This window comes from Cherax quadricarinatus, chromosome 57 (genome assembly GCF_038502225.1).
Source record: "Cherax quadricarinatus isolate ZL_2023a chromosome 57, ASM3850222v1, whole genome shotgun sequence".
NCBI lineage: Eukaryota > Metazoa > Arthropoda > Malacostraca > Decapoda > Parastacidae > Cherax > Cherax quadricarinatus.
Window position 1 is genome coordinate 12611272 of NC_091348.1, and position 27488 is coordinate 12638759.

Sequence of the window (27488 nt, forward strand, 5' to 3'; positions counted from 1 at the left end):
GCGGGACTTCTCTCTTTTCAAGTGCGGTATATATTAGTTCTAGCATGTGTATAATAGCGTCATTTGTGCTTTTATTATTTCTGAACCCAAATTGACAAGGGTTTAATATGTTGTGTGAAACGAGGTAGGAATAGATCCGTCTATGAATTATTTTTTCAAAGATTTTAGAGAGCAGTGGTAAGTTAGATATTGGTCTATAGTTATACAAGTCAGCTTGGTCACCTTCTTTGTGGATCAGAGTGACTCTCGCTATTTTGAGGATTGTTGGGAAGGTAGGTGATTCAATGGATTTGTTAAAGAGCGTTGCAATAATTGGTGACAATACTTGAGAAGCTTTTTTGTACATAAAAGCAGGCAAGTTGTTTATGTCTCCTGCCTTGTTTTTAAGGGTGTTTATGATGAGCGTAACTTCAGTGGGGTTGGTTGGAGCTAGGAATAGCGTATATGGGTAGGTTCCTCTGAGGTAGTCTGATGGACGGGCGTTTGTGCTTGGTATTTTGTTTGCTAGATTTTTTCCTTTGGTGGAGAAGAAAACATTAAGTCTGTTTGCTGTTTCGGTTTGAGTGAGTAAGGGTTCATCTGATTTTGTTAGTTTGATTGCTTTGTTTTTGGATAACTTTTTAGTTCCAAGAATTTCAGATAGAGTTTTCTAGGTTTTTTTTCATATTACCTTTGATGTTATGTAATCTATTTTCATAATACAATTTTTTTGACCTTCTTATCAGGCTGGTAAGTGCTGACGAGTAATTTCTCGACTGTTCTCTTGTTATTTGACCCATTCTATACTGTTTTTCCATATTTGTGCTTTGTGTTAATGGATTTGAGGATGCTTGGTATTAGCCAGGGATTATTCAGTCTCTTTGCTGTGATCTGTTTAGTTTTTCTGGGGCAATGTATGTTGTAGAGGCATTGGGCTTTTTTTTAGAAAATTATTTATACATTCATTCATATCTGTATATGTTTCAAGCTCATTTTGCCAATCGATGTTATTCATAGCTGCTATAAAGTTGTTAACTGCTGTCTCGTTATGTAGTCTGAAGGTTACTTTAGTAATGTCTTGTGGTAGTTTGCCCAGATTAGTTATGAGAAAGATTGGGTAGCGGTCTGTGGTGTTGTCCGTGATTATGCCTGATTTTAAAGGGGATATAGTGTTTGTCCAGATGTGGTCTGTTAAGGAGATGCTTGTCTCGGAGATTCTTGTAGGTTTAGATATTGCTGGTAGCAACAGACAGTTACTCAATGTGTTTGTGAATTCGGTCACTTGTGGGTCCTGGTCGTGTAGTATGTTTATGTTGAAATCACCTGTTAGTAGTAGGTGGTCTTTATTCATGTGTGCATCAGATTTAGATTTTGCCACCGAAGTGGCTAGTTTATTGTGCACCCCATATCCATCCTGTGGACGGTAGCGCGAGAGCATATGGATACACAAAAGGCCTAGGAACTAGGCCCCAAAGGGTTAACAGGAATACATATGGATCTATATCTACATATCTATAGCTCACTTATCTGTTACAAGCAAATTTAGGAAATTTGCTTAGTATATCTGGTATCTTATTTTCATTAATAAGATATCTTGACATGTCACATAGGTTATTATTATACTGTCTGTCTCTGTATTCCTCAATAAGTGGACAATTAAGCACACAGTGTTCAAGACAGTGACCATATGCCTGATCACATAATTTACATTTAGTTTGATCATCATCTGTGTGTCTCCCAAACTGCCAGAAGTACTTGTAACCAAGCCTAAGCCTGGCCACTACAACATCAGTCAGTCTGTTCACATTGCACGTTGCTCCATAAACATACTTATCTACGTTCAAGTTATAGTGGGTTATAGATCTCAGGCTTCTAACTGCATTCCTATAACAATCATTTTCATTATTTACTTCTCTCCTAATATTATTCCTAATGCTAGACACAGTTATACCAAAGTTATATTCTACATTCTCCTTCTGGGTACTCTTCTTGGCCAACATATCAACTTTATCATGAAGGAGTAATCCAATGTGTGATGGGATCCATAGCAAATGTACATTAATTCCTTTGTCCCTAATTTTTGAGTATCTGTACCTGGCTTCTCCAATGAGCATGTTGTTGGAGTCATTATATGAGTCAAGAGCCTTCAATGATGACATGGAGTCAAGCTCAGTATCATAGGTTAGCTTTAGCGCCATTAGGATTGCGAACAATTCAGTTTGCAGTGTAGACGCCCAGTTGTTAATTCTTATGCCTAACTCAACAAATTTATTATCGTTCTTAACTAGGGAGGTGGCAACAAGAGCAGATGCAGCCCTGCCAGAAGATTCCTGTTTAGATCCATCAGTGTATATAACTTGTGATAACTTGTTACTACCAGCTAGGTGAGAAATTTCTTCTTGAGCAGTTGCTCTAACAAGAGATTTAAGGAAGGGATTACTAGCAATGAGCTTCTTGGGAGGGACTTGTAGGTATGTGATATTAAATGAACACATCTTCCACGGAGGGGTGAAATGCTCTTGTTGCCTAGAGTGATACAGTTCATGCAGGTTATAAAACTTAATGCAATTGCACATTTTCACAATCCATTTAGATCTGTGAGTATTTACCTCTAGACACTTGGTAAGTGTGAAGGCTTACTCAGCCCTGTAACAACTTCAGTCAGTATTACTAAGGCTGGCTCCTCCTCAGGAAAATTAATGAATAGAAAAAGAAATAATAACAGACAAGGATAAACACTTTATTATTTAGAAACTGAAAATGTGAAACAATAAAACATGAATGGGAATCCTAATTGAAAGAAAAATGAAAAATGAAATAAAAGGACATTTGAACTCAACGCTAATATAGTGATTATGGGGTGTCTGGTGTTAGTGACACTGCGTGTTGCTGAAATCGTAGCAGTTGCTGATGTGGGGGGGTTTGCAGGTGTTGGTTACAACCCACCGGCTTGTTCTTCACAGAGTCTAGCCATGGATACTCAGTCCAGATGACAGGAAAGCAGGTTTTTTCCACTGCAATGATGAGGGGTTATATCCTGTTACTTGCATACACAAACAGGTAAGTGGATCAGAATTTGGGACATATCAGAACGTTAGTCCGTCTCCTTCAATTCTACTCATTGATTGGCAGGTGACCCTCTCTGTCATCCAAGCTGGAAAGATAGACAGGTTACCCACTGCTTAAGAAATCACTCTCCATGATAAGTACAATACCTAAAAGATGTGGTGATTATTACAACAGTCAACCTAGAGCAAGACTGAAAGGACTAAGTTTATTGGTGAAAAGTGAAGCTTTCAACCAATAAATCCACTAGAATACAAGGCAGGCATGTACTTACAGTAGTGCTGGGAGCTGTGAGTCTAGTGATTACTGTTTGGACCGGAGCCCCACATGTCACCTTTCGGGGGGGGGGAGGGATAGCGGGAGCTAGACTGACCCTACCTTAACAAGCAGCCAGCAATCAAACTATCACTTTCGGGGTGGGGGAAAAAAGGCGGGAATAGTGGGAGCTTGACTTACCCTACCTTAACAAGTAGCCGGCAATGAAACTATTGTTACTATATACTCCCTCGCTACTTCTATCTATTGAACTTTTCCCTCACAGGAAGATTCATTGTGACAGTGTCTGGTTCGTTTCTCAACATTCTAATACCGAGTACAGTGTTAATCTCAACAATCCTATCACTGATACTAGAAATACCAAGCTCTTTCCTCATGTTAAGAACTTTTGTAGATCTGGGACAGCCATGAATAATCCTGAGAGCTTCATTTTGCATTAACTCCAAGGGTCGGAGAGAACTTTCTCTTGCAGTAATCATGTTTCCTAGTTTTTCACTAAAGTGATAAATGTTTGACTGTGGTACTCTGTAGATGTTAATAACTGTGAGGGGTTTTTGCAGGTCTTTTGATTTAAATTTGGCTATGATATATTCTCCATGTTCATCCCTTGTGCAAGATTTATTGATACATTCGAGTTGATTTGAATAGTATATAGCTGTTCCTCCCCCTTGCTGGTCTGTTCTACAGTTGTGTATGACCATGTAGCCAAGAATGGTATAGAAATTGTAATATCAGGCTTAAGCCAGGTTTCTGTGAGTCTGATGATTGATATATTGGAATGAAGGGAACTGAGTAATGCTGTGAGGTCATCATAATGTTTGCTCAAGGATCTGACATTGCAGTTAAAGATGGTTATGTTATTATTTGTACTAAGTAATGTCTTTGCTTGGTCTGCTGTGTAGTAATTACAGTTACTGGTTGATTCATGTAGCATGTAATTCATTTTGTAAAAAGTTTACATCAGGATCTATGTCTGTAATCATAGGATGAGAGTAATTTTACAAACTAGATTTTCTGAGTAAAATGATGTAAGATTTATATTGAATCTACAACTAGACTTATGACTAAGACTGTGATTAATCTAAAACTTGTAAAAATATGAAAGAAAAAGGTATTATTACAGAATTGATAATTCAGTTATACACTGAAGTATCTAATAGCACCTTAATTATTATAACAAGTGAGTTTATGAACTACAGTAGATATTTACAATTAAAATAAAGGAGCTAATGGATATAATAGTAAAAGAATGTATTAAAAGTAAAATCAGTAGCACCTGAGGTAGTCTATAGCACCTGGAGTATTTTAATGGCAAAATAGTGAACTTATTACACTTTAGCCTCTGAGAATAGCATTTTCATTATTATAACAATTGTGAATATATGAACTAAGGTAGTTATTTAATACTAAAATAAAGGAGAAAGTATATAAGGGACTAAATTAAGTAATGGTGAACAAAGTTCAATGGACAGATAGTCACTATGATATAATATTGATTTGGGAGTAAGATCTGATTTTTAATGTATAATAAGTTGAGCAATTAATTGCACTATAAAAAGTAGAGAAATATGAGGCAGCTGGTACTAGCTAGCAAAAGATAGTTTTGGGACTCGCACAATAATGTAATTGGAATATACACTAATTGCTCACACAATATAAAGGGGATTAAAACAGTAGTGGTAAGCTGAATTAAATGGACAGGTAGCAACCATGAATAACATTAAATTGGAGTAAGATTTGTCTTGCAACACAAAATTATGAGCAATAAAAGCAATTAAAAAGTAAAAAGTATTTGAGGTAGCTGGTATTAGCTAGTAAAAGAAAAAATAATAATACACAATAATGTATTAGTAAATAATAATAATGCACAATAATATAATAATAACATACACTATATGCACCACACGTAGTAAAGCAACAGCAAAGAACTACAGACCAATAGCACTAACATCCCATATCATAAAAATCTTTGAAAGGGTCCTAAGAAGCAAGATCACCACCCATCTAGAAACCCATCAGTTACACAACCCAGGGCAACATGGGTTTAGAACAGGTCGCTCCTGTCTGTTTCAACTATTGGATCACTACGACAAGGTCCTAAATGCACTAGAAGACAAAAAAATGCAGATGTAATATATACAGACTTTGCAAAAGCCTTCGACAAGTGTGACCATGGCGTAATAGCGCACAAAATGCGTGCTAAAGGAATAACAGGAAAAGTCGGTCGATGGATCTATAATTTCCTCACTAACAGAACACAGAGAGTAGTCGTCAACAGAGTTAAGTCTGAGGCAGCTACGGTGAAAAGCTCTGTTCCACAAGGCACAGTACTCGCTCCCATCTTGTTCCTCATCCTCATATCCGACATAGACAAGGATGTCAGCCACAGCACCGTGTCTTCCTTTGCAGATGACACCCGAATCTGCATGACAGTGTCTTCCATTGCAGACACTGCAAAGCTCCAGGCAGACATCAACCAAATCTTTCAGTGGGCTGCAGAAAACAATATGAAGTTCAACGATGAGAAATTTCAATTACTCAGATATGGTAAACACGAGGAAATTAAATCTTCATCAGAGTACAAAACAAATTCTGGCCACAAAATAGAGCGAAACACCAACGTCAAAGACCTGGGAGTGATCATGTCGGAGGATCTCACCTTCAAGGACCATAACATTGTATCAATCCCATCTGCTAGAAAAATGACAGGATGGATAATGAGAACCTTCAAAACTAGGGAGGCCAAGCCCATGATGACACTCTTCAGGTCACTTGTTCTATCTAGGCTGGAATATTGCTGCACACTAACAGCACCTTTCAAGGCAGGTGAAATTGCTGACCTAGAAAATGTACAGAGAACTTTCACGGTGCGCATAACAGAGATAAAACACCTCAATTACTGGGAGCGCTTGAGGTTCCTAAACCTGTATTCCCTGGAATGCAGGCGGGAGAGATACATGATTATATACACCTGGAAAATCCTAGAGGGACTAGTACCGAACTTGCACACAAAAATCACTCACTACGAAAGCAAAAGACTTGGCAGACGATGCAACATCCCCCCAATGAAAAGCAGGGGTGTCACTAGCACGTTAAGAGACCATACAATAAGTGTAAGGGGCCCGAGACTGTTCAACTGCCTCCCAGCATACATAAGGGGGATTACCAACAGACCCCTGGCAGTCTTCAAGCTGGCACTGGACAAGCACCTAAAGTCGGTTCCTGACCAGCCGGGCTGTGGCTCGTACGTTGGTTTGCGTGCAGCCAGCAGCAACAGCCTGGTTGATCAGGCTCTGATCCACCAGGAGGCCTGGTCACAGACCGGGCCGTGGGGGCGTTAACTCCCGGAACTCTCTCCAGGTAAACTCCAGGTAATATATGTGTTAAGGACACTTATCTAATCTGTTACAGAAATGTTAGCTTTTCTAAGTAAGGTAGAGAAATTATGTTCGTTTGAGATGGTGTATTGTTGTCCTGTTGATGTTTTTCTAATTAGTATTTTCCCATCTCGAGTGAAACACTGATGTATTTTGTTTTCCTGTTTAAGTTTTTTCAACCTGAACAGGAGGTTTTGACGTTTTCTCGTTAGACACTCGTTGATGTACACTCCATTTTTCATTGTAATAGCTGATTTAATTAAGTCCTTTCTTTTATCATATGAATGAAGTCTGATCATGATACTGTGTTTACTTCCTGGTTTTCCTAACAAACGTTTCTTTGATTTCATCGTTTTGCACGATGACGTGGTCCTGTATTATCCTGACAGCAGTTTCTTTGCACTGTTCTTGGGTTATGTTACTAGGAATGTGTAGACTGTTTATTATAACTGCATCAGACAACTTATCTTGTTCAGTTTTGTCGTCTTGGAAATCAAGGTATTCATCCAGTCGAGTGTGCATGTTCTGATTCCAGTCCTTGATTACTTCTTCAACCTTCATATTTAGAGTTGTCATTTGCTCAGTGTGACTGACTATTGCTGTTTTCAGAGTATTTTCTGTGTCAGCACTTCCTGAGGTGATCTTCTCTTCAAGGTTTTGGATCTTGTTCTCGAGGTTGGTTATCTTGGATTCTCGTCGCGCAAGTGTTGCTTTAATATCTTTGATTTCGTTTTCTAGAGCAACGATGTAGTCCCTGATATTGTCAGGAATAATCATACCTGAGTTATCATGGGTGAATCCTTTGAAGGGAGTGGAGTTGGAGGGGTTCTTCGCTTACGACTATTGTACAATTCGTATAAAGACGTCAGGTACCCTCCTTGTATGGTATCCTGTTCTCTTGATAACCAGGAAGAGAATGAAATGGTTATACCAACAATATTTGGAATGTTGAAAATAGCATAAAATACCGACATGATCAAGATTTCGAGGAAAAAATGCATGTATAGTTTAGGACATTTATTATAAGAATCGTTTCGCCCCGAGCGACTTCTTTACTCCTAATACAGACAACTAAAAATGGATTATAGCTGGAGTTTGGTCATGGACGTCGGCATTTTAATGCTAGTAACCTCTTGGTTCGTAATCATGAGGACGGGCTAACGTATCGGTGACCTTCTGGAAATAAGGCAATAATTTACCTTATTCCTTACCAATAAATCCCTTGAAATATGTAGGTTCCCATGGATCTGGTAGAAAGCTGGCATACAGCGAGAAAGTTGTATTAGTAGCAGAAGCAAAAGTATTACCTCTACCATTACGGTGCCCCGTGGCCTGGTGGCTAAACTCTCGCTTCACACGGCGAGGGGGTGTGACAGGAAGGGGTTCGGGTTCGATTCCCGGTGAGGGTAGAAACATTGGGCGTGTTTCTTTACACTGATTGTCTATGTTCACCCATCAGTAAAATGGGTACCTGGGAGTTAGTCGACTGGTGTGGATCACATCCTGGGACAAACTGACCTAATTTGCCCGAAATGCTCTGGGCTGTGGCTCGTGCGTTGCATTGCGTCCAGCCAGCAGTAACAGCCTGGTTGTTCAGGCCCTGATCCACCATGAGGCCTGATCACAGACCGGGCCGCGGGGGCGTTGACCCCCAGAACTCTCTCCAGGTAAACTCCAGGTAATAACAAGCGGCTTTCTTTATAATGTACATCATTGATGTCAGCTAGGTCTGTATACCTTGTACATGTACTTGTAGTAAGTGAAGATATTATTATACTATTAGTATTACTTTCCTTCTTTTCCTCTCTTTGTCCCGTCCCTGTCCTCCTCTCCTATATATACTGACTCGATTCGTGTGTTAGTGTGACTAGTCAATGGCCCAATTCTGACTGAAACGTCGTCATAAGCTTCTTTCTCCTACTTTTGGGTTATTTGTGTATTGTTCTGGTCACGGTATTGTGCCTCTTTGTTCTTTATTGGTGAGACTGGTTGTGTATGAGAAAGATCTGTCTGCATGGGTCAGTAGGCCTGCCGCAGTCTCCTCTATACATTTGAGAGTCCTACGTCGCAGCCGTCTCCAAAATGAGCAATATCCTGTTTACCAAGAGTTTGGAAAGGATGCAACTGCCACATTTCTGAGGAACTGTTATTGGCACCAATTAGAGCGGCTTCCATTCACTTGTCTGCGTCTGAACGAAAACTATTCCAGTTTTTTTCTCCTGTCCGGTCTCTTGCCTCAAGCCTACTTGGACACATCAGTTACATCGTCTTCATGTCTCTTCTATCAACTTTTCTGTACTCGACTGAAGAAGCCTACTGTGTAGGCGAAACGTTTCGAAATAAAGATACCTAACTGTTGCATATGTGTCTTACCTAACAACCTGTCGGTATTTTATACCATTTTAATATTCACCCTACTTGGACATGCCTCATAAGGTTCATTCTTGTTCACGAGTGTGTGTAGATCATTCAAGTGTCCTGTAGTTCGATTGCTAGAGCATTCAGCTCGCATACTAAGGTCTGGGGGTCAGTCCCCGACATTATGCTGTGTTTCCTTAAGACATCTGCTGTCCCTGTTCAGCCATTAGTAAAATAAGTACCTGGGTGTTACTCGACTGGTGTGGGTCGCATCCTGGGACAAAGTTGACCTAGTTTGCCCGAAATACTTTGCTTAACAAGCGGCTTTCTATATAAAAGTATGTCATGGATGTCAGCTAGGCCTCTATACCTTGTATATTTACTTGTAGAAATAAAATTATTATTTCGGGTAAGGAGCACGCAGACTCACGAATCTCTCTTTTTCTCTCTCCTCGTCAAGAAATTTGACACGGTGGATAAGGACAGAATGTTTCAGAGATGGGACATAGCAAGGCATGTTAGGAAGTATTTCTTCAGCTTTATAACTCGCACCTGTAACTCAACCCCTGCTACCACATATAGTTAAGGGCACACCTCCAAGAATTTAGTTTAATCCCAAATCATTTTAAAACATTTGTATGTCATGCATTCAAATACCGAAATAAAAGCTTACTGACAACAACAACAAAACACTTTATTTAGGTATTGACCTACATAAATAAAACGTTGCAAACAACAAGCTAAATTTTTAATTAGATATTGCCATATTTCAACAAAAACTTGACAGTGTAAAGCTGTATAGCCCTTGATTATAATAATACTAATAATAATGTAGCGTAAAAATGTTTAACCGCTGAATCTCTGGTTGTAAACAAGAGCAGCTGAGGAGGTCGTAGCGTTTGTAAATAAATACATTTATCCTCATTTATGACCCTCTGTCTGAAAGTCCAGAGGACAGGTGAGTTACACATTTTAGTTTTAGTGTTAACCTTGATGTGTGAAGGTTAAATTGGATGAAGAATAATACAAGAGGTGTGTGAATGATGGAAATAAGGTTGGTCTCGTGACCTGATGATCTCATCCATGCCCTGTTACGTCATCCTCTACCGTCTATAGGATTAAGTAAGTTTATTTAGGCACAGGTACATATAGTATAATTATCATACATAGTGTAAATCGCCTTGGATAACCCAGATTTAGGCACATGTACACATAAGAACAGTTATCATGCATAGAGTAAATTACCAAGGTTAACCCAAACAAGTCATACCAAGTGACTTACTTCCATTGTAATGCATAATATATTCATCACCCTAGTGGAAATAAGTCAGTTTGTCTGACTTTTTTGGGTTATCTTAGATATTCTACACATACGCTGCTATTTGTGATAATTTTTGTAACGGTATTTATGTGTACCTGTACCTGAATAAACTTATTTACTTAATGACTTTACATCATTCTTTTTTTCTTGTATTTCAGTATTATGGAAATTGTGCTGCTGCTATAATTTCAAAGATCTCCCCAGTAAGTTTTTATTGAAGTATTATAAACATGACAATTTCATTTGACAATGATCTTCAGGGCACAGGTATTAACGGCTCACATAAATAAGTTTATTTAGTCACACGTTCATATAAATGCAGTTATCATACATAGTGCAAATAACATAGGATAACCCAATAATGTATATACATTAAATAGGTTTACCTGGAGAGAGTTCCGGGGGTCAACGCCCCCGCGGCCTGGTCTGTGACCAGGCCTCCTGGTGGATCAGAGCCTGATCAACCAGGCTGTTGCTGCTGGCTGCACGCAAACCAACGTACGAGCCACAGCCCGGCTGGTCAGGAACCGACTTTAGGTGCTTGTCCAGTGGATAATGCAGTACAGTGAAATTATATAACCTCTCAAGGATGCCAATAGAAGTAAGTCACTTTGGCTTTATTTGGAGTTATCCTAGTTGATTTACACTATGATCAACTTCAATAACAAAAACATACAATGGGAACAAGTCAGCCATGTCTTTATTGAAATAAGCTGGGAAGATATCCTAAACAACACGGATCCAAACTGTTGCCTAGAAAAAATTAACTCTGTGACACTTGAGGTCTGCTCAAGGCACATTCCATTAAGAAAAAGAAAGAGAAGATGTAAACTAGAAAGAGAGAGAGACTCCCTATGCAGACAAAGGCGAAGAATCACAGAGCTACTGAGAGGGGCCAATATATCTGAAATACGAAGGGAGGCACTGGTCAGAAAAATAGCAAATATCAAACTTAAGCTTAAGTTATCTTACAGGAGACAAGAATCTCAATAAGAACTAAAAGCCATAAAGGAAATTAGAAAAAAACAAAATATTTTTTCTCATATGCCAAATCTAAGGGTAAAACAACATCCAGTATTGGGCCCCTGCTTAGGTGAGATTAAGTAAGTTAGTTTATTCAGGTATACACAAATACAGTTACATAGATTATCATACATAGCAGCATATGTGTAGAGAACCTAGGATAACCCATTGGGGTCCTTTTAATACCTCATTATTATACAATGTAGGAGATATTATTATACTATAAAGCATATATACTAGGAATAAGGTAAAGAGAGTTATTTACATTTACATGTGTGTTAGCTATAAAAATAAAAGATCATTCTCCTCCCTTTCTGTCGCTACATTCATTAGGTACCTTTTGGCTCTCTTCTTGAACTGGCTCATGCTATGACTGGCTTTGACATGTGCAGGCAGTCTGTTCCATTCCTTTATTGGGACCTACACAGATGACACCAAAGAGGTGAGTAAGATGCTAAAGTTCCAATACGGCTCACTGTTCAGTGAGCCATTACCCAGACTAAGGGTCAACAGTCTAAATGAATTCTTTATGAATGAGACCCAAAATTTGGTCATCTCAAAAATCTTGGATATTATCTTAATGCCACAAGACCATGAAAAGGCAATAAAGGACATGCCCATGCACTCTGCCCCAGGCCCAGACTCGTGGAGCTCTGTGTTCATCAAGGACTGCAAGAAGCCCCTGTCATGTGCTTTCAGCAATCTATGGAGAGGAGCATGGACATGGGTCATCCCACACTCACTAAAACCAACAGACATAGCCCCACTCTACAAAAGTGGCTGTAAAGCAATTGCAAAGAACTACAGCCTGATTGCACTAACATTCCATATCATAAAAATCTTTGAAAGCATTCTAAGAAGCAAGATCATCAACCACCTAGATACCCATCAGTTACACAACCCAGGGCAACACGGGTTTAGAGCAGGTCGCTCCTGCCTGTCCCAGCTACTGGACCACTGTGACAAGGTCCTGGATGCTGTAGAGCAGTGGTTCCCAAACTTTTTCAGCTTGTTACCCTATTTAACATGCCACATAAAGCATGTTATCCCTTTCACAAAATGTTGTTATTATTGATATATATGGCTAAACGTGAACGTATACAGCCTCGCATACTCTGCTAATCCTAGCAAAACTATTGAAAACGTAAGAACCACACATACATTATATATAAAATTAATAATAGCTACAAATTCACAGTAACAGTGGGTAAGTACTAACTATATACTGCACAGGGCAGTACACATACATACCAGCTTATGTCTACCTCGGCTGATGCTCACAGATAAACTGACAGTGTGAAATAGAGGCAGCCTCAGGAAGTGAGTGATGCGTACTGGACAGGTCGATCTGGGCTACTGAGTGACTTTTGTCCTGAAGCATACTTGTCAAAATACTTTTGGGTTTCCACACACTTAGCTATATATTTCTTCTTTTCTAATACTGTATATTAGTTTTTGATGTTTATTGTCATTTGGTTTAACTTTATTACTTACTTATAATAGGTTTACTTTACAACTTTATATACTAAGACAAAGTTAACAATAATCCTCATGCCGGGTACCGCATTGTTTTCTTGATTTTCAGAATTCATAACTTTTTTTCTGTCACCCCTCCATTACCCCCCAAAAATGGTTAAATTACCCCCAGGGGGTAATTTACCCCCAGCTTGGGAACCACTGCTGTAGAGGATAGAAAAAATGCAGATGTTAACTTCCTAACAAATAGAATACAAAGGGTAATAGTAAACAGAATAAAGTCTGAGGCAGCTATGGTGAAAAGCTCTGTTCCACATGGCACAGTACCGTACTTGCTCCCATCCTATTCCTCATCCTCATATCTGACATAGACAGAGATGCAAGCCATAGCTCCTTTGCTGATGACACCCGAATTGCCATGACTGTGTCCTTCATCGAAGACACCACAAGACTCCAAGTTGACATCAACCAAAACTTCAAATGGGCCACTCAAAACAGTATGAAATTCAGATATGAAAAACTTGAGGAAATTAAAACTGTATCAGGGTATTCAACAAATTCTAACCATACAATAGAGCGAATAAGCAATGTGATGGACCTGGGAGTGATAATGTCAGAGGATCTTGCCTTCAAAGACCACAACAATGTATCTACTGCATCTACTAAAAAATGATAGGATTTATAATGAGAACCTTCAAAACTAAGGATGCCAAGCCCATGATGATTCTCTTCAAATCGCTTGTTCTCTCTAGGCTGGAATACTGCTATACATTAACTGCCCCTTCAGGGCAGGCAAAATTGCTGACCTGGAGAGTGTACAAATAACTCTCATGGCACACATAAGTACAATAAAACACCTAAATTACTGGGAACGGTTGAAGGCCCTTGATTTGTATTCCCTGGAATGCAGGCGAGAGAGATACATGATAATATGCTCTTGGAAAATCCTAGAGGGATTGGTGCCTAACTTGTACACGAAAATCATTCCCTATGAAAGCAAAAGACTCAGCATGAGATGCAGCATTACCCCAATGAAAGCAGGGGCACCGTGAGTACACTGAGAGACAACACAATAAGACTGTTCAGCTGCCTCCCAGCATACATAAATGTTTGTATTTGTATTTGTATAAAGGGGATTACCAATAAACCCCTGGCTGTCTTCAAGCAGGCACTGGACAGACACCAAAAGTAAGTACCTGACCAGCCAGGCTGTGGTTCGTAGGTCAGTTTCTGTGCAGCTGTTAGTAACAGCCTGGTTCATCAAACCCTGATCCACTATGATACCTGGTCTTAGACTGGGCCTCAGGGGCATTGACCCCCAAAACCCTCTCCAGGGATACGTGTACCTCTACCTAAATAAGCCTACTTCATTTCCATATTTCAGTTAAGCTGTTTGCAGGACGAGTATGTTAAGTAAGTTTATTTAGGTGCAGGTGCAAACAAGTACAATTATACATATAGTAACGTGTGTAAATTTCCTAGGATAACCCCCCAAAAAAAGTCAAAGTGACTTATTTCCATTGGGGTCCTTGTATAACTTAATGTTAAATTCTTATGTGCTGTATTTATATTATATCACATGGAAGTTAATATAAATATTCAAAATGACATATTATGATGATGTAACACAATAATTCTTCAATAGGGTTTAGTTCCATTGGAGTCCTCTAGTGTAGTTTAGTTCTTTATTTAGTTGAGATGTATGCAGAGGCAATTGCAATACACTAAGCCATTTTTTTTTTATATATAAGCACACATTGCCTATTGTCATTATACGTACAGTATACAAAATCTATATTTTATGGTGACCTAACTTAAAATATCCCTGCAATTCCTGAGAAAGAAAATATGTCCATCAGGGTCCACATTTTGAGTCTCATCCAAACTTGTATGTACATGCAAGAAGATCACAGTAAACAGGTGATATCAGAATATGCAAAACAACCACTGTGAAAGAATAGTGAAATTCCAAGTGCATTCATGACTTCTCACATTATCAAGGAACTATAAAAACAATACATCAAAGGAAGGCATATAAAGGGTCCAAACTACATATGTACATATATCATTTTTATTATTATGTTGTACATACATGTAATTTCTCTTCATTCATCTTACTCATATACAGTAGGCCCCTGGTTTTTGTTATTAATCCATTCCAGAAGGTTGGCCTAAATCTGAAATGGCTGAAAACTGAAGTAATATTTCCCATAAGAAATAATGTGAATCCAATTAATCCGTTTCAGACACCCAAAAATATTAACAAAAAATTAATTTTATAGAAAATAACTATAGTGTTGCAGTTCTTCAGTGGTTAGTACATTCATTACTTACCTTAAAATATTTGTAGTCTTAATGTAGGGCGAGAGGTGAGTAGTATTTATTTGTAGGAAGTCGATGTAGGTAGCCTGTAGATGTAGGTACACATATGTAGTCCTGGGCTACACCTACCGGCTTCCTACACTGCAGAACACAGCCATATTATTACCTTCGACATACCATGTTCACTGAGTTTAATCTTTTCTAACAACTAAAGTGAATCCCTGGGTTTCGGCCATAATCTGTTCCAGGAGCTAGGCCTAAACGCAAAACGGCTGAGATGTGAAACAATATTTCTCATAAGAAATAATGTAAATAAAATTAATCCATTCCAGACCTTCACACGGTGAGGGCCTGGGTTCGATTCCCAGCCAGAGTAGAAACATTGGACGTGTTTCTTTCCACCTGTTGTCTATGTTCCCCATCAGTAAAATGGGTACCTGGGTGTTAGTCGACTGGTGTGGGTCGCATCCTGGGACACTGACCTAAGGAGGCCTGGTCACAGACCGGGCCGCGGGGGCGTTGACCCCCGGAACTCTCTCCAGATAAACTCCAGATAACACAGATAAATACACATACAGTGGAACCTCAAAAATCGAACGTATTAAATATCAGACGTTTCGAAAATAAGACCATTTTTTCGGACAAACTATGTCCCAATTATTGAACGCGCCCCTAATTTCAGACCGCCAGGTACGGGACCTGTCCGCTGGCCCGCTCTGTCCGCGTCCCCGCACAGGCGCTGTGAACAGTCTAGCTTTGTTTATGCTTGAGTGAACACTAACCTGCGATCTCATTCACACATTTTACGATTATTTAATTGTGTTTAGTGCTTGTGGGGCTGTGAAATAAGCTGCCATGGGCCCAAAGAAACTTGCTAGCGGTACCCCTGTGGTAAAGAAAATGAGAAACACCATAGATGTGAAGAAGGAAATAATACAGAAGTATGAGATTGGAGTGAGACTTGTTGAGCTTGCCAGGATGTACAGAGGACTGTGGACAGTTATTTTGTGAGACAGAAATAGAAGACTGTGGAGTTATTTTGTGGGACAGAAACAGTCGACTGTGGAGTTATTTTGTGAGACAGACGATTGTTGACAGTTATTTTGTGAGACAGAAACAGACGACTGTGGAGTTATTTTGTGAGACAGAAACAGACGACTGTGGAGTTATTTTGTGAGACAAACAGACGATTGTGGAGTTATTTTGTGAGACAGAAACAGACGACTGTGGAGTTATTTTTTGAGACAAACAGACGATTGTGGACAGTTATTTTGTGAGACAGAAACAGACGACTGTGGAGTTATTTTGTGAGACAAACAGACGATTGTGGACAGTTATTTTGTGAGACAAACAGACGACTGTGGAGTTATTTTGTGAGACAGAAACAGACGACTGTAGAGTTATTTTGTGAGACAAACAGACGATTGTGGACAGTTATTTTGTGAAACAAACAGACGATTGTGGACAGTTATTTTGTGAGACAGAAACAGAAGACTGTGGAGTTATTTTGTGAGACAAACAGACGATTGTGGACAGTTATTTTGTGAGACAGAAACAGACGACTGTGGACAGTTATTTTGTGAGACAGAAACAGACGACTGTGGAGTTATTTTGTGAGACAAACAGACGATTGTGGACAGTTATTTTGTGAGACAGAAACAGACGACTGTGGAGTTATTTTGTGAGACAGAAACAGACGACTGTGGAGTTATTTTGTGAGACAAACAGACGATTGTGGACAGTTATTTTGTGAGACAAAAACAGACGACTGTAGAGTTATTTTGTGAGACAAAAACAGACGACTGTAGAGTTATTTTGTGAGACAAACAGACAATTGTGAACAGTTATTTTGTGAGACAGGAACAGACGACTGTGGAGTTATTTTGTGAGACAGAAACAGATGACTGTAGAGTTATTTTGTGAGGCAGAAACAGAGGACTGTAGACAGTTATTTTGTGAGACAGGGGTCCAATGACTCAAGCTGGTCCTAGTGGCATTAAAATACAGAGAAGGGAAGCAACCCCAAAGAGGGTTTTGATACCGGAAGTCCTCATGGAGGGGGATTCTCCTTCCAAACACAAACCCAAACTCCCTCTCTCCTCCTCCCTATCTTCTAGATGCCATCACCAATCTTCAATAAAGGTAAGTAAAAATGTTATTTTATATTACTATACATAATTAAAGACTACATATAGCATTTGTTGTGTGTATGTAAAACTGTAATTAATCTCTATAAAATGTATTATTTTTGTGAATATTTTTGGGTTTCTGGAACGGATTAATTGTATTTCCATTATTTCTTATGGGAAATATTGCTTTGAATTTCAGACTTTTCAAATTTAGAACTAGCTCCTGGAACGGATTAAGTTCGATTTTTGAGGTTCCACTGTACGTATGTTATATAGATAAAGTAAAATTTAAATAAACATTTAAAATAACATTTACTTTATTGAAGAGACTTGCTGGCATCTGGAATATAGGGAGGAGGAAGGAGGGAGGACTTATTGTTTGGAAGGGAAATCCCCTTCCATAAAGACTTTAAGTAATAAGTCTTTATCTGGGGTTACTTACCTTCTTTGTCTTTTAAGGCCACTAGGACCAACTTGAGTCACTGGACCCCTGTCTCACAAAATAACTGTCAAGAGTGCTGTTTCTGGCATCTCTTTAACCCCTTGACTGTCGCAACCCCTAATCCTGAGGTCTCTCCTGGTGTCGCAAAAACTAAAAAAAAAATAATAAATTATTTTTTCTTATGAAATGATAGAGAATCTTTTCCCAATGGTAATGACTCCAAAAGTACGAAATTTGATGGAAAACTTATGGAATTACGCTCTCACGAAGTTAGTGACCTCGGCGATATTTACGAATCTGCGATTTTGCCCACTTCGAGCCCTACTTTTGGCTAATTTCATTGTTCCAGTCGACCAAATTCATAGCTATTTCTTTAGAACTCCATTTTTTCTATCGATTGAGTACAAGAAACTGCCCATTTACTGATTTCAACTACCCAGTAACATGGTCAGAAATTTGCAATTTGGCCAATTTCGCAAAAAGTTAAAAAATATGACAATTTCAAAATATGGTCCAGAATGAACAATGCAGACATTCCTGGCTCTAAAATAACATTTTCTTTGTTCATCAGTCACGTCTCCAGGCTCCTCTGATATTACTCTTGCTTTCTATTTTTGAATTTTTATTCAAACAAAAAATAGAAGATTTACTGTTATGCAGACTACTGCAATATTGTAATAATTGTATAAATAATGTCAACTCATTCATGACTGCATATTAGAATAGCTAGTTGGACATTTATTGGACAATGGCATCATTTGTTTACTTTTGAACATCGGCAAAAATCAAACATTTCCCCTACTTTGAGCTCCATTTCCAGGTTCCTTTTACAGTAAAACCAATCAAAATCACCTCTACTTCTATAATATGTTTTCCATTTTATCAAATGAGACCAAGAAAACGAGAATACAACCATAAATACTGTACGAAAATAGACCACAAAGTCGGCATTTTAATAAAAAAAAAAGTTGGAGTTTTTTTTTTCTCATACACTGCGTGCTGCAGGATTTTTTTTATATGGTGCACACAGACCCATTCTCTCTCATGTGGGCCTACCAGCTTTCTCCTGCTTGATTTGAAGTCGCTAGAATTTATGAGTATATATATACATGCACGTCAAACACAGTGGCTCATAAGACGTATAAATACGACTGAAACAGTCAAAGGGTTAAGATTTCCCTGAAGTGGGACAAGGTTTTGTCACTGAACATGTTGCAGGTATGGCTTGTTTCAGCTTGGTCAGGGTGATACTTTTCAACAAAAGTTTGCAACTCATTCCACTTTGCACACTTTTCAGAGTCACAATTAGTGGCTGGCTGGCTTTCTGGCTGGCTGGCTTTCTGGCTGGCTGGCTTTCTAGCTGGCTAGCTTTCTGGCTGGCTTTCTGGCTGGCTGGCTGGCTTTCTGGCTGGCTGGCTTTCTGGCTGGCTAGCTTTCTGGCTGGCTGGCTAGCTTTCTGGCTGGCTGGCTTTCTGGTTGGCTAGCTTTCTGGCTGGCTAACTTTCTGGCTGGTTAACTTTCTGGCCGGCTGGCTTTCTGGCTGGCTGGTTGGCTGGCTTTCTGGCTGGCTGGTTGGCTGACTTTCTGGCTGGCTGGCTTTCTGGCTGGCTGGCTTTCTGGCTGGGTGGTTTTCTGGCTGACTGGCTTTCTGGCTGGCTGGCTGGCTAGCTTTCTGGCTGGCTAGCTTTCTGGCTGGCTAGCTTTCTGGCTGGCTGGCTGTCTGGCTGGCTGACTTTCTGGCTGGCCAGCTTGCTGGTGTGTGTGCATGCGTGCGTTTACTCAAGGATAAGCAACGCTAGACTGGCTGACGATGCCTGCGCGGGCAGGCGGACAGGTCCAGTACACCAGTCGAAACGCGGGACAAAATTTGGCCAAAGAAAAGCGGGTGAAACCCGAAGCAGCCGAATCCCAGGGTGGCTGAAATCCAGGATTTCACTGTACCTTTAGATGCCATCATAAACAAAGGGAGAAGTAATGAATAATTCATGCCGAGAATTGTAAACAAATGCATATTAAGGGTGGTGACTGGGCCAGACGCCAGATTCACAGTTTTCTCTAATGCTCAGCCAGAGAAAATGTAATGTTTACCCTCCACCCAACTCACCACTTGATAGCATATAAATATTGCATGTTTATATGCTATGTTTATATGCTATATGCTCTATAACGTGTTTCTTATGTAATTTTGAAGAAAATGTCATAGATGGATTAATGAAAATGTCTATATTAACCTAAAATAAGACATTTAATGTGCCCAAGAGTGATTATTATTACGTATTAATATTATAACTATGGCGTTAAGACTAGAGGGACACACTTAGTGAACGAGTAACAAAGGCATGTTTATATGCTATACATATATGTAATGTGTTTCTTCTATGATTTTGAAGAAAATATCATAGATGGATTAATGAAAATGTCTATATAAACCTAAAAGAAGGCATTTAATGTGCCCAAGAGTGAGTCATGAGTGTATGAGCAGCCCAGGTGAATGTGTCTGGTACCACCGATTTCCAAGTGGATGCACGAAATCCGGGGGGAAATTTTGCCGAAAAAAGTTTTCGATTTCCTCACCGGCTGAAAACCGGGGGTCCACTGTATTTTATATATAATTATAATTATATTCGTTATATAAAAATAGTGTGTCAGGATGATTGATTTTAAGAAATCTATAATTAAAAAATATTTAATATGTATACTATACCTACATTTATGTGATAAAGTTTCTAATCTTCTACATATTTATGTAATAAGAGTTTCTTGTGAAAATTCCATGAAAAATAAAGAATAAAACAAATGTAACTATTGTGCTATAAATCCTACAGTTGGACAGATTATATTATAAATTCATTTTTTGCTTATGAATATAAAGTATGAGATATATGTTTCATGTGTAATAAGTATTGCATGCTGCCCGCTTCATAATATTTTAATACATATTATACATTTAATTATCACAGATAAAAATCTGAAATTAAACTTTTTCGTTTGGCAATTTCACCATTGCACAAAGTGCTCACTCTCCATTTTTTTGTGAAACTTAAATTGCATGTTGCTCCTTGACTTTACCTTTAAGTAGGCAGTATCATTATAGGCTTGATGTAGTTTCAAGAGTTTTTCATTGCATTCTAGCTACAGTTAACTTTCTTATAAAGCTCCTCTATATAGTGCAATTTTATGTAACTTTGATTGAAAAAATGCATCCAAAGGCCTTCATAGTATGTGCTGTTAAATTTTGGAGGAACTTTTTCAATCATATTTACAAAAAATTTAACTTAATAGAGGAGTTTCATAAGAAAGCTTTTTTTCTAAATGCAGTGGGTATTACAGAATCATTTTCAATTTACCTGATACCATTTTGAAATTTATCCCATTGAGATAAAGACAACTTACGTCTGCAAATGTCTGCCAATATAGGTGTATTGTCAAGTATAATTTTTTTGAAAACAGATCCTAAGCATATATACATGTGAGTTTATAGTCAGTTTCATGCAAGACTTTGTCTTGCAAATCATAGTAAATCCTTAAAAAGACAGAAGAACAGCTAATGTAATGCAAATCCTAGTTACATATTATAATATTACAAAATAATCTGAGAAATAAAATCTGAATCACAATTTAAGAATGACATGTTCACTATGCATGTTGCCTCCTTTTAGTGGAGCATTATATTTGTGATAGAAATAGCCACTCTCCTCCCTTTCTGTACCTTTCATGCCTGAGAATGTTTTATTACATGTAAACTACATTATCTGTTTATGGCATAAAATAAATAAAGTAGTATGTATTTGAATTCAGCCTTGAACTAATCAATTCCATTACTGACTGACATTGTTAGGTAATTTATTGCAGTCTTAATGAAAGTTGTGTAAAAAAGTTTTGGTAGCAGGCTGCATTATTTGGGCATTAGAAAATTGTGTTCCTTCCCTAGCATTATAGTTTTAGTTCCTAACCTTTTCATGAATAGGCAGTGTTGTCTGTACCTGGCTTGCTGGAGATATTGAAGACATAATTTAATGTCTGCTGTTTTACTCTTATTTGCCACATTCATGTATTTGCTACTTTCTAGTTTTTGTAGTGCTTTCTTACTTATAGAGATGTTTCCTCAAACTCATTTCTATTACAAATCTTTCCTTCTTATTTTGACTAACTTGTAACTTGTTTTTCAAGTTTATTGTCTGAGTACAGCACCATTATGAGCAGGGTTAGTCTACACTGCAATATATGAGCCTGATAAATGATCCTTCATACCTCAGTAGGGATGTATGTACTGTGTCTAACTATAGTAGAACTTTAAGTTAGTAGAACTTTATCCTTGAATTAAATTTAGGGATTAGTTTGTTGCTGTTTTTACTTATCAACTTTGTCCCCAACAGAGATAAGGTACCCACTCACAGTTAAGAGACTGGGATGAGTCAGCCCACTTAGGGGTATAATGTCACTACCACACACACACTGATGGAGATTAGAGACTATGGTATTTCTGCAACATTTGGGTGGCTGTAAAACATTTGAGAAGACATTTCTATACATACTTGGTTATTCCAGAAAGTGCATTGTAACACTGAAAACCCATCATAACATTTAATTGTATGTTGTTTGTACAAGGAAATTGAAGATGTGTTATACTGTAAGTTCTTATCAGAGCAAAATTACTTATAAATTAACATTTTCTGACTTTCATATTCCTTTCACAGATAAGCATGGCAGGAACAATGTGGGACATAGTAACAATAAAGGGCATTGTCCTTGTAGTGATGTTTGTCATCACCTTTGTATGTTCGATGCTGCCTATTATATTTGTCAAACGCATCAGGCAAACACATGATTCCTATCTCAGATCCAAGTAGGTATTTTTTTCTGCAAGTTCAATTTTTTCTCATAGTTCATGATTTTGTATATAATTTTATATCCTCTTTAAATATTAATAATATAAGTAAGAAATAATCAAGCCTTTTTAAGTACAGCCTCTCCTCACTTATTGACAGAGTTCCATTCCTAAGACCACGTCGGTAAACGAATTCGTCGTTAAGTGAGGAGCATACTATAATGATAGTAGTGGGTTTGTGTCAACCATCTTTGATATTGTCTTAATGTCACCTTTGCACTATTTATAACGTTTCTGGTATATTTTTAAATGTTTATACAGTAATGTAGTAATAAACAGAATAGAGAAAATCAGCTCTTATATACATTATTTAGGTATGCATACTGGTCAGAGAGCCCATCGTAAGTCCGAGTCATCGGTAAACGAGTATGAGGAGAGGCTGTATAAATCTATTCAAAAAAAATTATTACTGTAAATGTATGCATTGTATGTGTGAGATTACCTATTGCTGTGGTTGGGCTCTGTGAAATAGAGACTTTAGTATAGACCTCTAATACCAGTATGTATATAGAATCTGTGATCACTTCTTTTCCTAGTAAATCACATTTTTTCTTCTCTTGAGCATCAGCACACCTGTGCTTAGTTTGGTGTCTGTATTACTCTCTGCACTCTGCAGCCTGCTTCAGTTCCATTCAGACCTCACAACATGGAAATCATTACTCTTGCATGTGGCCATTGTACTTGATCCTCCTTTCTGGAGGATGGTGATAAACTTTCTTATATATGATGCACAGGCTGTGCTTTTGTGGAAAGGCCTGTTCAGTGAGCATAGCTGGAACAACAATGGTTTTAGGGGAGACATGCACTAATATGGAGATGAAGGTATTGTGGATGATTTAATAGTTTATGCCCCACTTTAATGAGCTCTTCTAGGTTTACTTGGGAGTATACATAAGCTAGGCTCTTTGTCTTATTTTGGAGGAAATTGAATGTTAGGCCTAAGGTCAGTTTTCTTATGAAAATACTGTAATACATTTGTAGTTTCAAGACATTATTAATGTACTGTGATCTATTACAGAAGGTGCTAGTTATACAACTACATTCCTTGAGACTTGCCTACATAGGATGAGATCACCTCATATCTTCATTAGTTATGGCCTAACTGGTCATGTTTAAGTTTTAGCTTATGACTGGGGCTGGCCATGACTGTTAATAGAATTGAAATACAGTACACCGTACAACATTTGGCCTTGCTTTCTACAGAGGCTCTTGCAGTAACCATGTCCTCTCTTTTGATTTCAATATTTAGTTCACTTTTCATCAAAACAAGAGATCTTCTAACGAGAACTTTCACCTTCACCAGCACTCACATCCTTCATCTTAGTCATTTTGGACCCAGTGATCCAGTTCTGCTCCAGGTTGGGAGCTCGCTCATGCTTAGTGCACACAACACACACATAGACGAGTACAAATAGGAAGTTCATCTGTCTCACACTCAGCAGATGAAGGCTCAAGCCTTCACCACGTTTTGTGCTGAATGACTCACGTGAGTTTAGTGCTTAACATTAATTTATGATTTATAGTACACACAAGGTCCCATATGATATTAATACTATAGAATCCCTGGTGGGGTACCAGAGGCTTCCTGAAAGAGAAGTGACTTCTAGGGGTTCCACTTCAAGACACAGCGGGAAGTGTGTGTTGAAGGAAGACTGGGGTATATCAGTATGGCTTAAATTACCTTCCATGGCATTTCTCACTGTCAGTTACTGAAAAGGGTCTTAAGTTATTTTTTAAAGGAGATTTATCCTTGTCATTGTGCCTCTTTCCTCCATAAAGTTCTTTTATCAAAGATATTAACTCATATCTTACCAATTTGTTCAAGGCTTCCTCCATGAAGGAATTAGTATCTGAAAAGTACAAAATACTCTTCCCTGGTTCTTCTTGCTTTTTTTTTGTGATAACTCTTCCCTTCTTGACTCTTAGGAATGAGTTATGGAATGAGGGATGGTGAATGTGTTTCCTTTTTTTTAGACCATCTCTGCTGGTGACAAATGCTGATGGGTTTAAAAAAAACTATCATAAAGAACCTATTTTTTTTTTTTTTTTTTTTTTTTTTTTTTTTTTTTTTTTTTTTTTTTTTTTTTTTTTTTTTTAACTTTTTTTCCACTCAATTTTTTTTTTTAGATATCATGTTGTGCTGAGCCTGATGTCCTGCTCAGCTGGAGGAGTCTTCATGGGAACATGTCTCCTGGACCTGTTTCCAGATGTACAGGAACAGTTGGACATACTGATGGATCAAAGTTCTATAATGAGCTCCTTTCCCATTGCAGAATTCATTATTGTTTTTGGTTTTCTTCTTGTCTTGACAATGGAGCAAATTGTGTTGGACTACAAGGAATCAAGATTACTTAGTAGGTATGTCATTTATAGTTAGTATTGTGTTCATTCTATCCAGTACTCTTAGATGTGCTAAATATTTGTGATATTCAGTTTTTCTGTAACATTTTGAACTCTACCCTATAAACTTTTATATCCTCTGTACCTCTATAAATGTTTTAGGTGTACTTTCTTTAGTTCTATTATTTTTTGTTTTTAAAAAGATACACAAAATGCAGTACGTTTGATATAGTTTTATGAAATGTACATTTGAATGAAAGTATTTTCTTTGAAGCCTTTGGTATGTACAACATCTTGGACAGAACTACAGCTAATAAATATGAAGATAGATTTTACATAAGTTAAATAATAATAGAGTGCAGTTTAAATTAAATTAGAAAGACAATGTTGTAATCTTATTGGTTAGGGACTACAGTGGACCCCCGGTTAACGATATTTTTTCATTCCAGAAGTATGTTCAGGTGCCAGTACTGACCGAATTTGTTCCCATAAGGAATATTGTGAAGTAGATTAGTCCATTTCAGACCCCCAAACATACACGTACAAACGCACTTACATAAATACACTTACATAATTGGTCGCATTGGGAGGTGATCGTTAAGCGGGGGTCCACTGTATATTGAACCTGTTTATAATTTGATATCTTACTGTTGATTATGGGGGGAATACAATTTTGTTGAGAGGTGTTACACATGTGTGTTATTCAGCATAGGGAGTGATGGAGACTTAGTCCCTACATCTGCTAATTTTCTTGGGCAAGTGCAGTGCTGCCACTGAATTTTAGTAAATAGTATATGGTACCATATTGAACATTATCACCCAGCTGGTGTTATGCATGTAGTATATAGTAATTACAGTTCAGTCTGGATTGTCCATTTTTAAACAGAATTTTTGTTTTGAACAGTCATGATTAAAGAAATTTTTCTTAATTGTTTTAAATGTGTTACATTATTCCTTCAGACCACCAGAAGTACAGTCCCTTCTTAGCGACCCAAGAGAGACAAGACGCAACTTACAGCAACAACACAGCCTTAGTGGAATCTCGGACCAACCAGACCTCACCTCGTCAATGCGGTAAGTATATATTTCTTAACGTTTTATTGTGGCTTTCCTTGGGAACATTTTTTTTTTATATTTTTTTTTTTTATTATCACACCGGCCGATTCCCACCAAGGCAGGGTGGCCCGAAAAAGAAAAACTTTCACCATCATTCACTCCATCACTGTCTTGCCAGAAGGGTGCTTTACACTACAGTTTTTAAACTGCAACATTAACACCCCTCCTTCAGAGTGCAGGCACTGTACTTCCCATCTCCAGGACTCAAGTCCGGCCTGCCGGTTTCCCTGAATCCCTTCATAAATGTTACTTTGCTCACACTCCAACAGCACGTCAAGTATTAAAAACCATTTGTCTCCATTCACTCCTATCAAACACGCTCACGCATGCCTGCTGGAAGTCCAAGCCCCTCGCACACAAAACCTCCTTTACCCCCTCCCTCCAACCCTTCCTAGGCCGACCCCTACCCCGCCTTCCTTCCACTACAGACTGATACACTCTTGAAGTCATTCTGTTTCGCTCCATTCTCTCTACATGTCCGAACCACCTCAACAACCCTTCCTCAGCCCTCTGGACAACAGTTTTGGTAATCCCGCACCTCCTCCTAACTTCCAAACTACGAATTCTCTGCATTATATTCACACCACACATTGCCCTCAGACATGACATCTCCACTGCCTCCAGCCTTCTCCTCGCTGCAACATTCATCACCCACGCTTCACACCCATATAAGAGCGTTGGTAAAACTATACTCTCATACATTCCCCTCTTTGCCTCCAAGGACAAAGTTCTTTGTCTCCACAGACTCCTAAGTGCACCACTCACTCTTTTTCCCTCATCAATTCTATGATTCACCTCATCTTTCATAGACCCATCCGCTGACACGTCCACTCCCAAATATCTGAATACGTTCACCTCCTCCATACTCTCTCCCTCCAATCTGATATTCAATCTTTCATCACCTAATCTTTTTGTTATCCTCATAACCTTACTCTTTCCTGTATTCACCTTTAATTTTCTTCTTTTGCACACCCTACCAAATTCATCCACCAATCTCTGCAACTTCTCTTCAGAATCTCCCAAGAGCACAGTGTCATCAGCAAAGAGCAGCTGTGACAACTCCCACTTTGTGTGTGATTCTTTATCTTTTAACTCCACGCCTCTTGCCAAGACCCTCGCATTTACTTCTCTTACAACCCCATCTATAAATATATTAAACAACCACGGTGACATCACACATCCTTGTCTAAGGCCTACTTTTACTGGGAAAAAATTCCCCTCTTTCCTACATACTCTAACTTGAGCCTCACTATCCTCGTAAAAACTCTTCACTGCTTTCAGTAACCTACCTCCTACACCATACACTTGCAACATCTGCCACATTGCCCCCCTATCCACCCTGTCATACGCCTTTTCCAAATCCATAAATGCCACA

General features: G+C 38.5%; 1 protein-coding gene across 3 annotated transcripts in view; it reads left to right on the forward strand.

Annotated features, from left to right (window-relative positions):
• The first annotated feature begins 9892 nt into the window (after positions 1-9892).
• The window catches only part of LOC128693407 (zinc transporter ZIP1-like), a 55503-nt gene continuing 37907 nt past the window's right edge, over positions 9893-27488 (forward strand). Inside the window, exons 1-5 of one of the 3 annotated variants that reach the window (XM_070097367.1) lie at positions 9926-10014; positions 10536-10580; positions 22467-22615; positions 24785-25015; positions 25958-26071. In XM_070097367.1, the coding sequence (XP_069953468.1) occupies positions 22473-22615; positions 24785-25015; positions 25958-26071 (488 nt within the window). In that variant the 5' untranslated portion in view covers positions 9926-10014; positions 10536-10580; positions 22467-22472. Of the gene's footprint in view, positions 10015-10535; positions 10581-10775; positions 10979-22466; positions 22616-24784; positions 25016-25957; positions 26072-27488 lie in introns of those variants that run through there. The other 2 variants (XM_070097366.1, XM_070097365.1) reach the window with 2 other exon arrangements.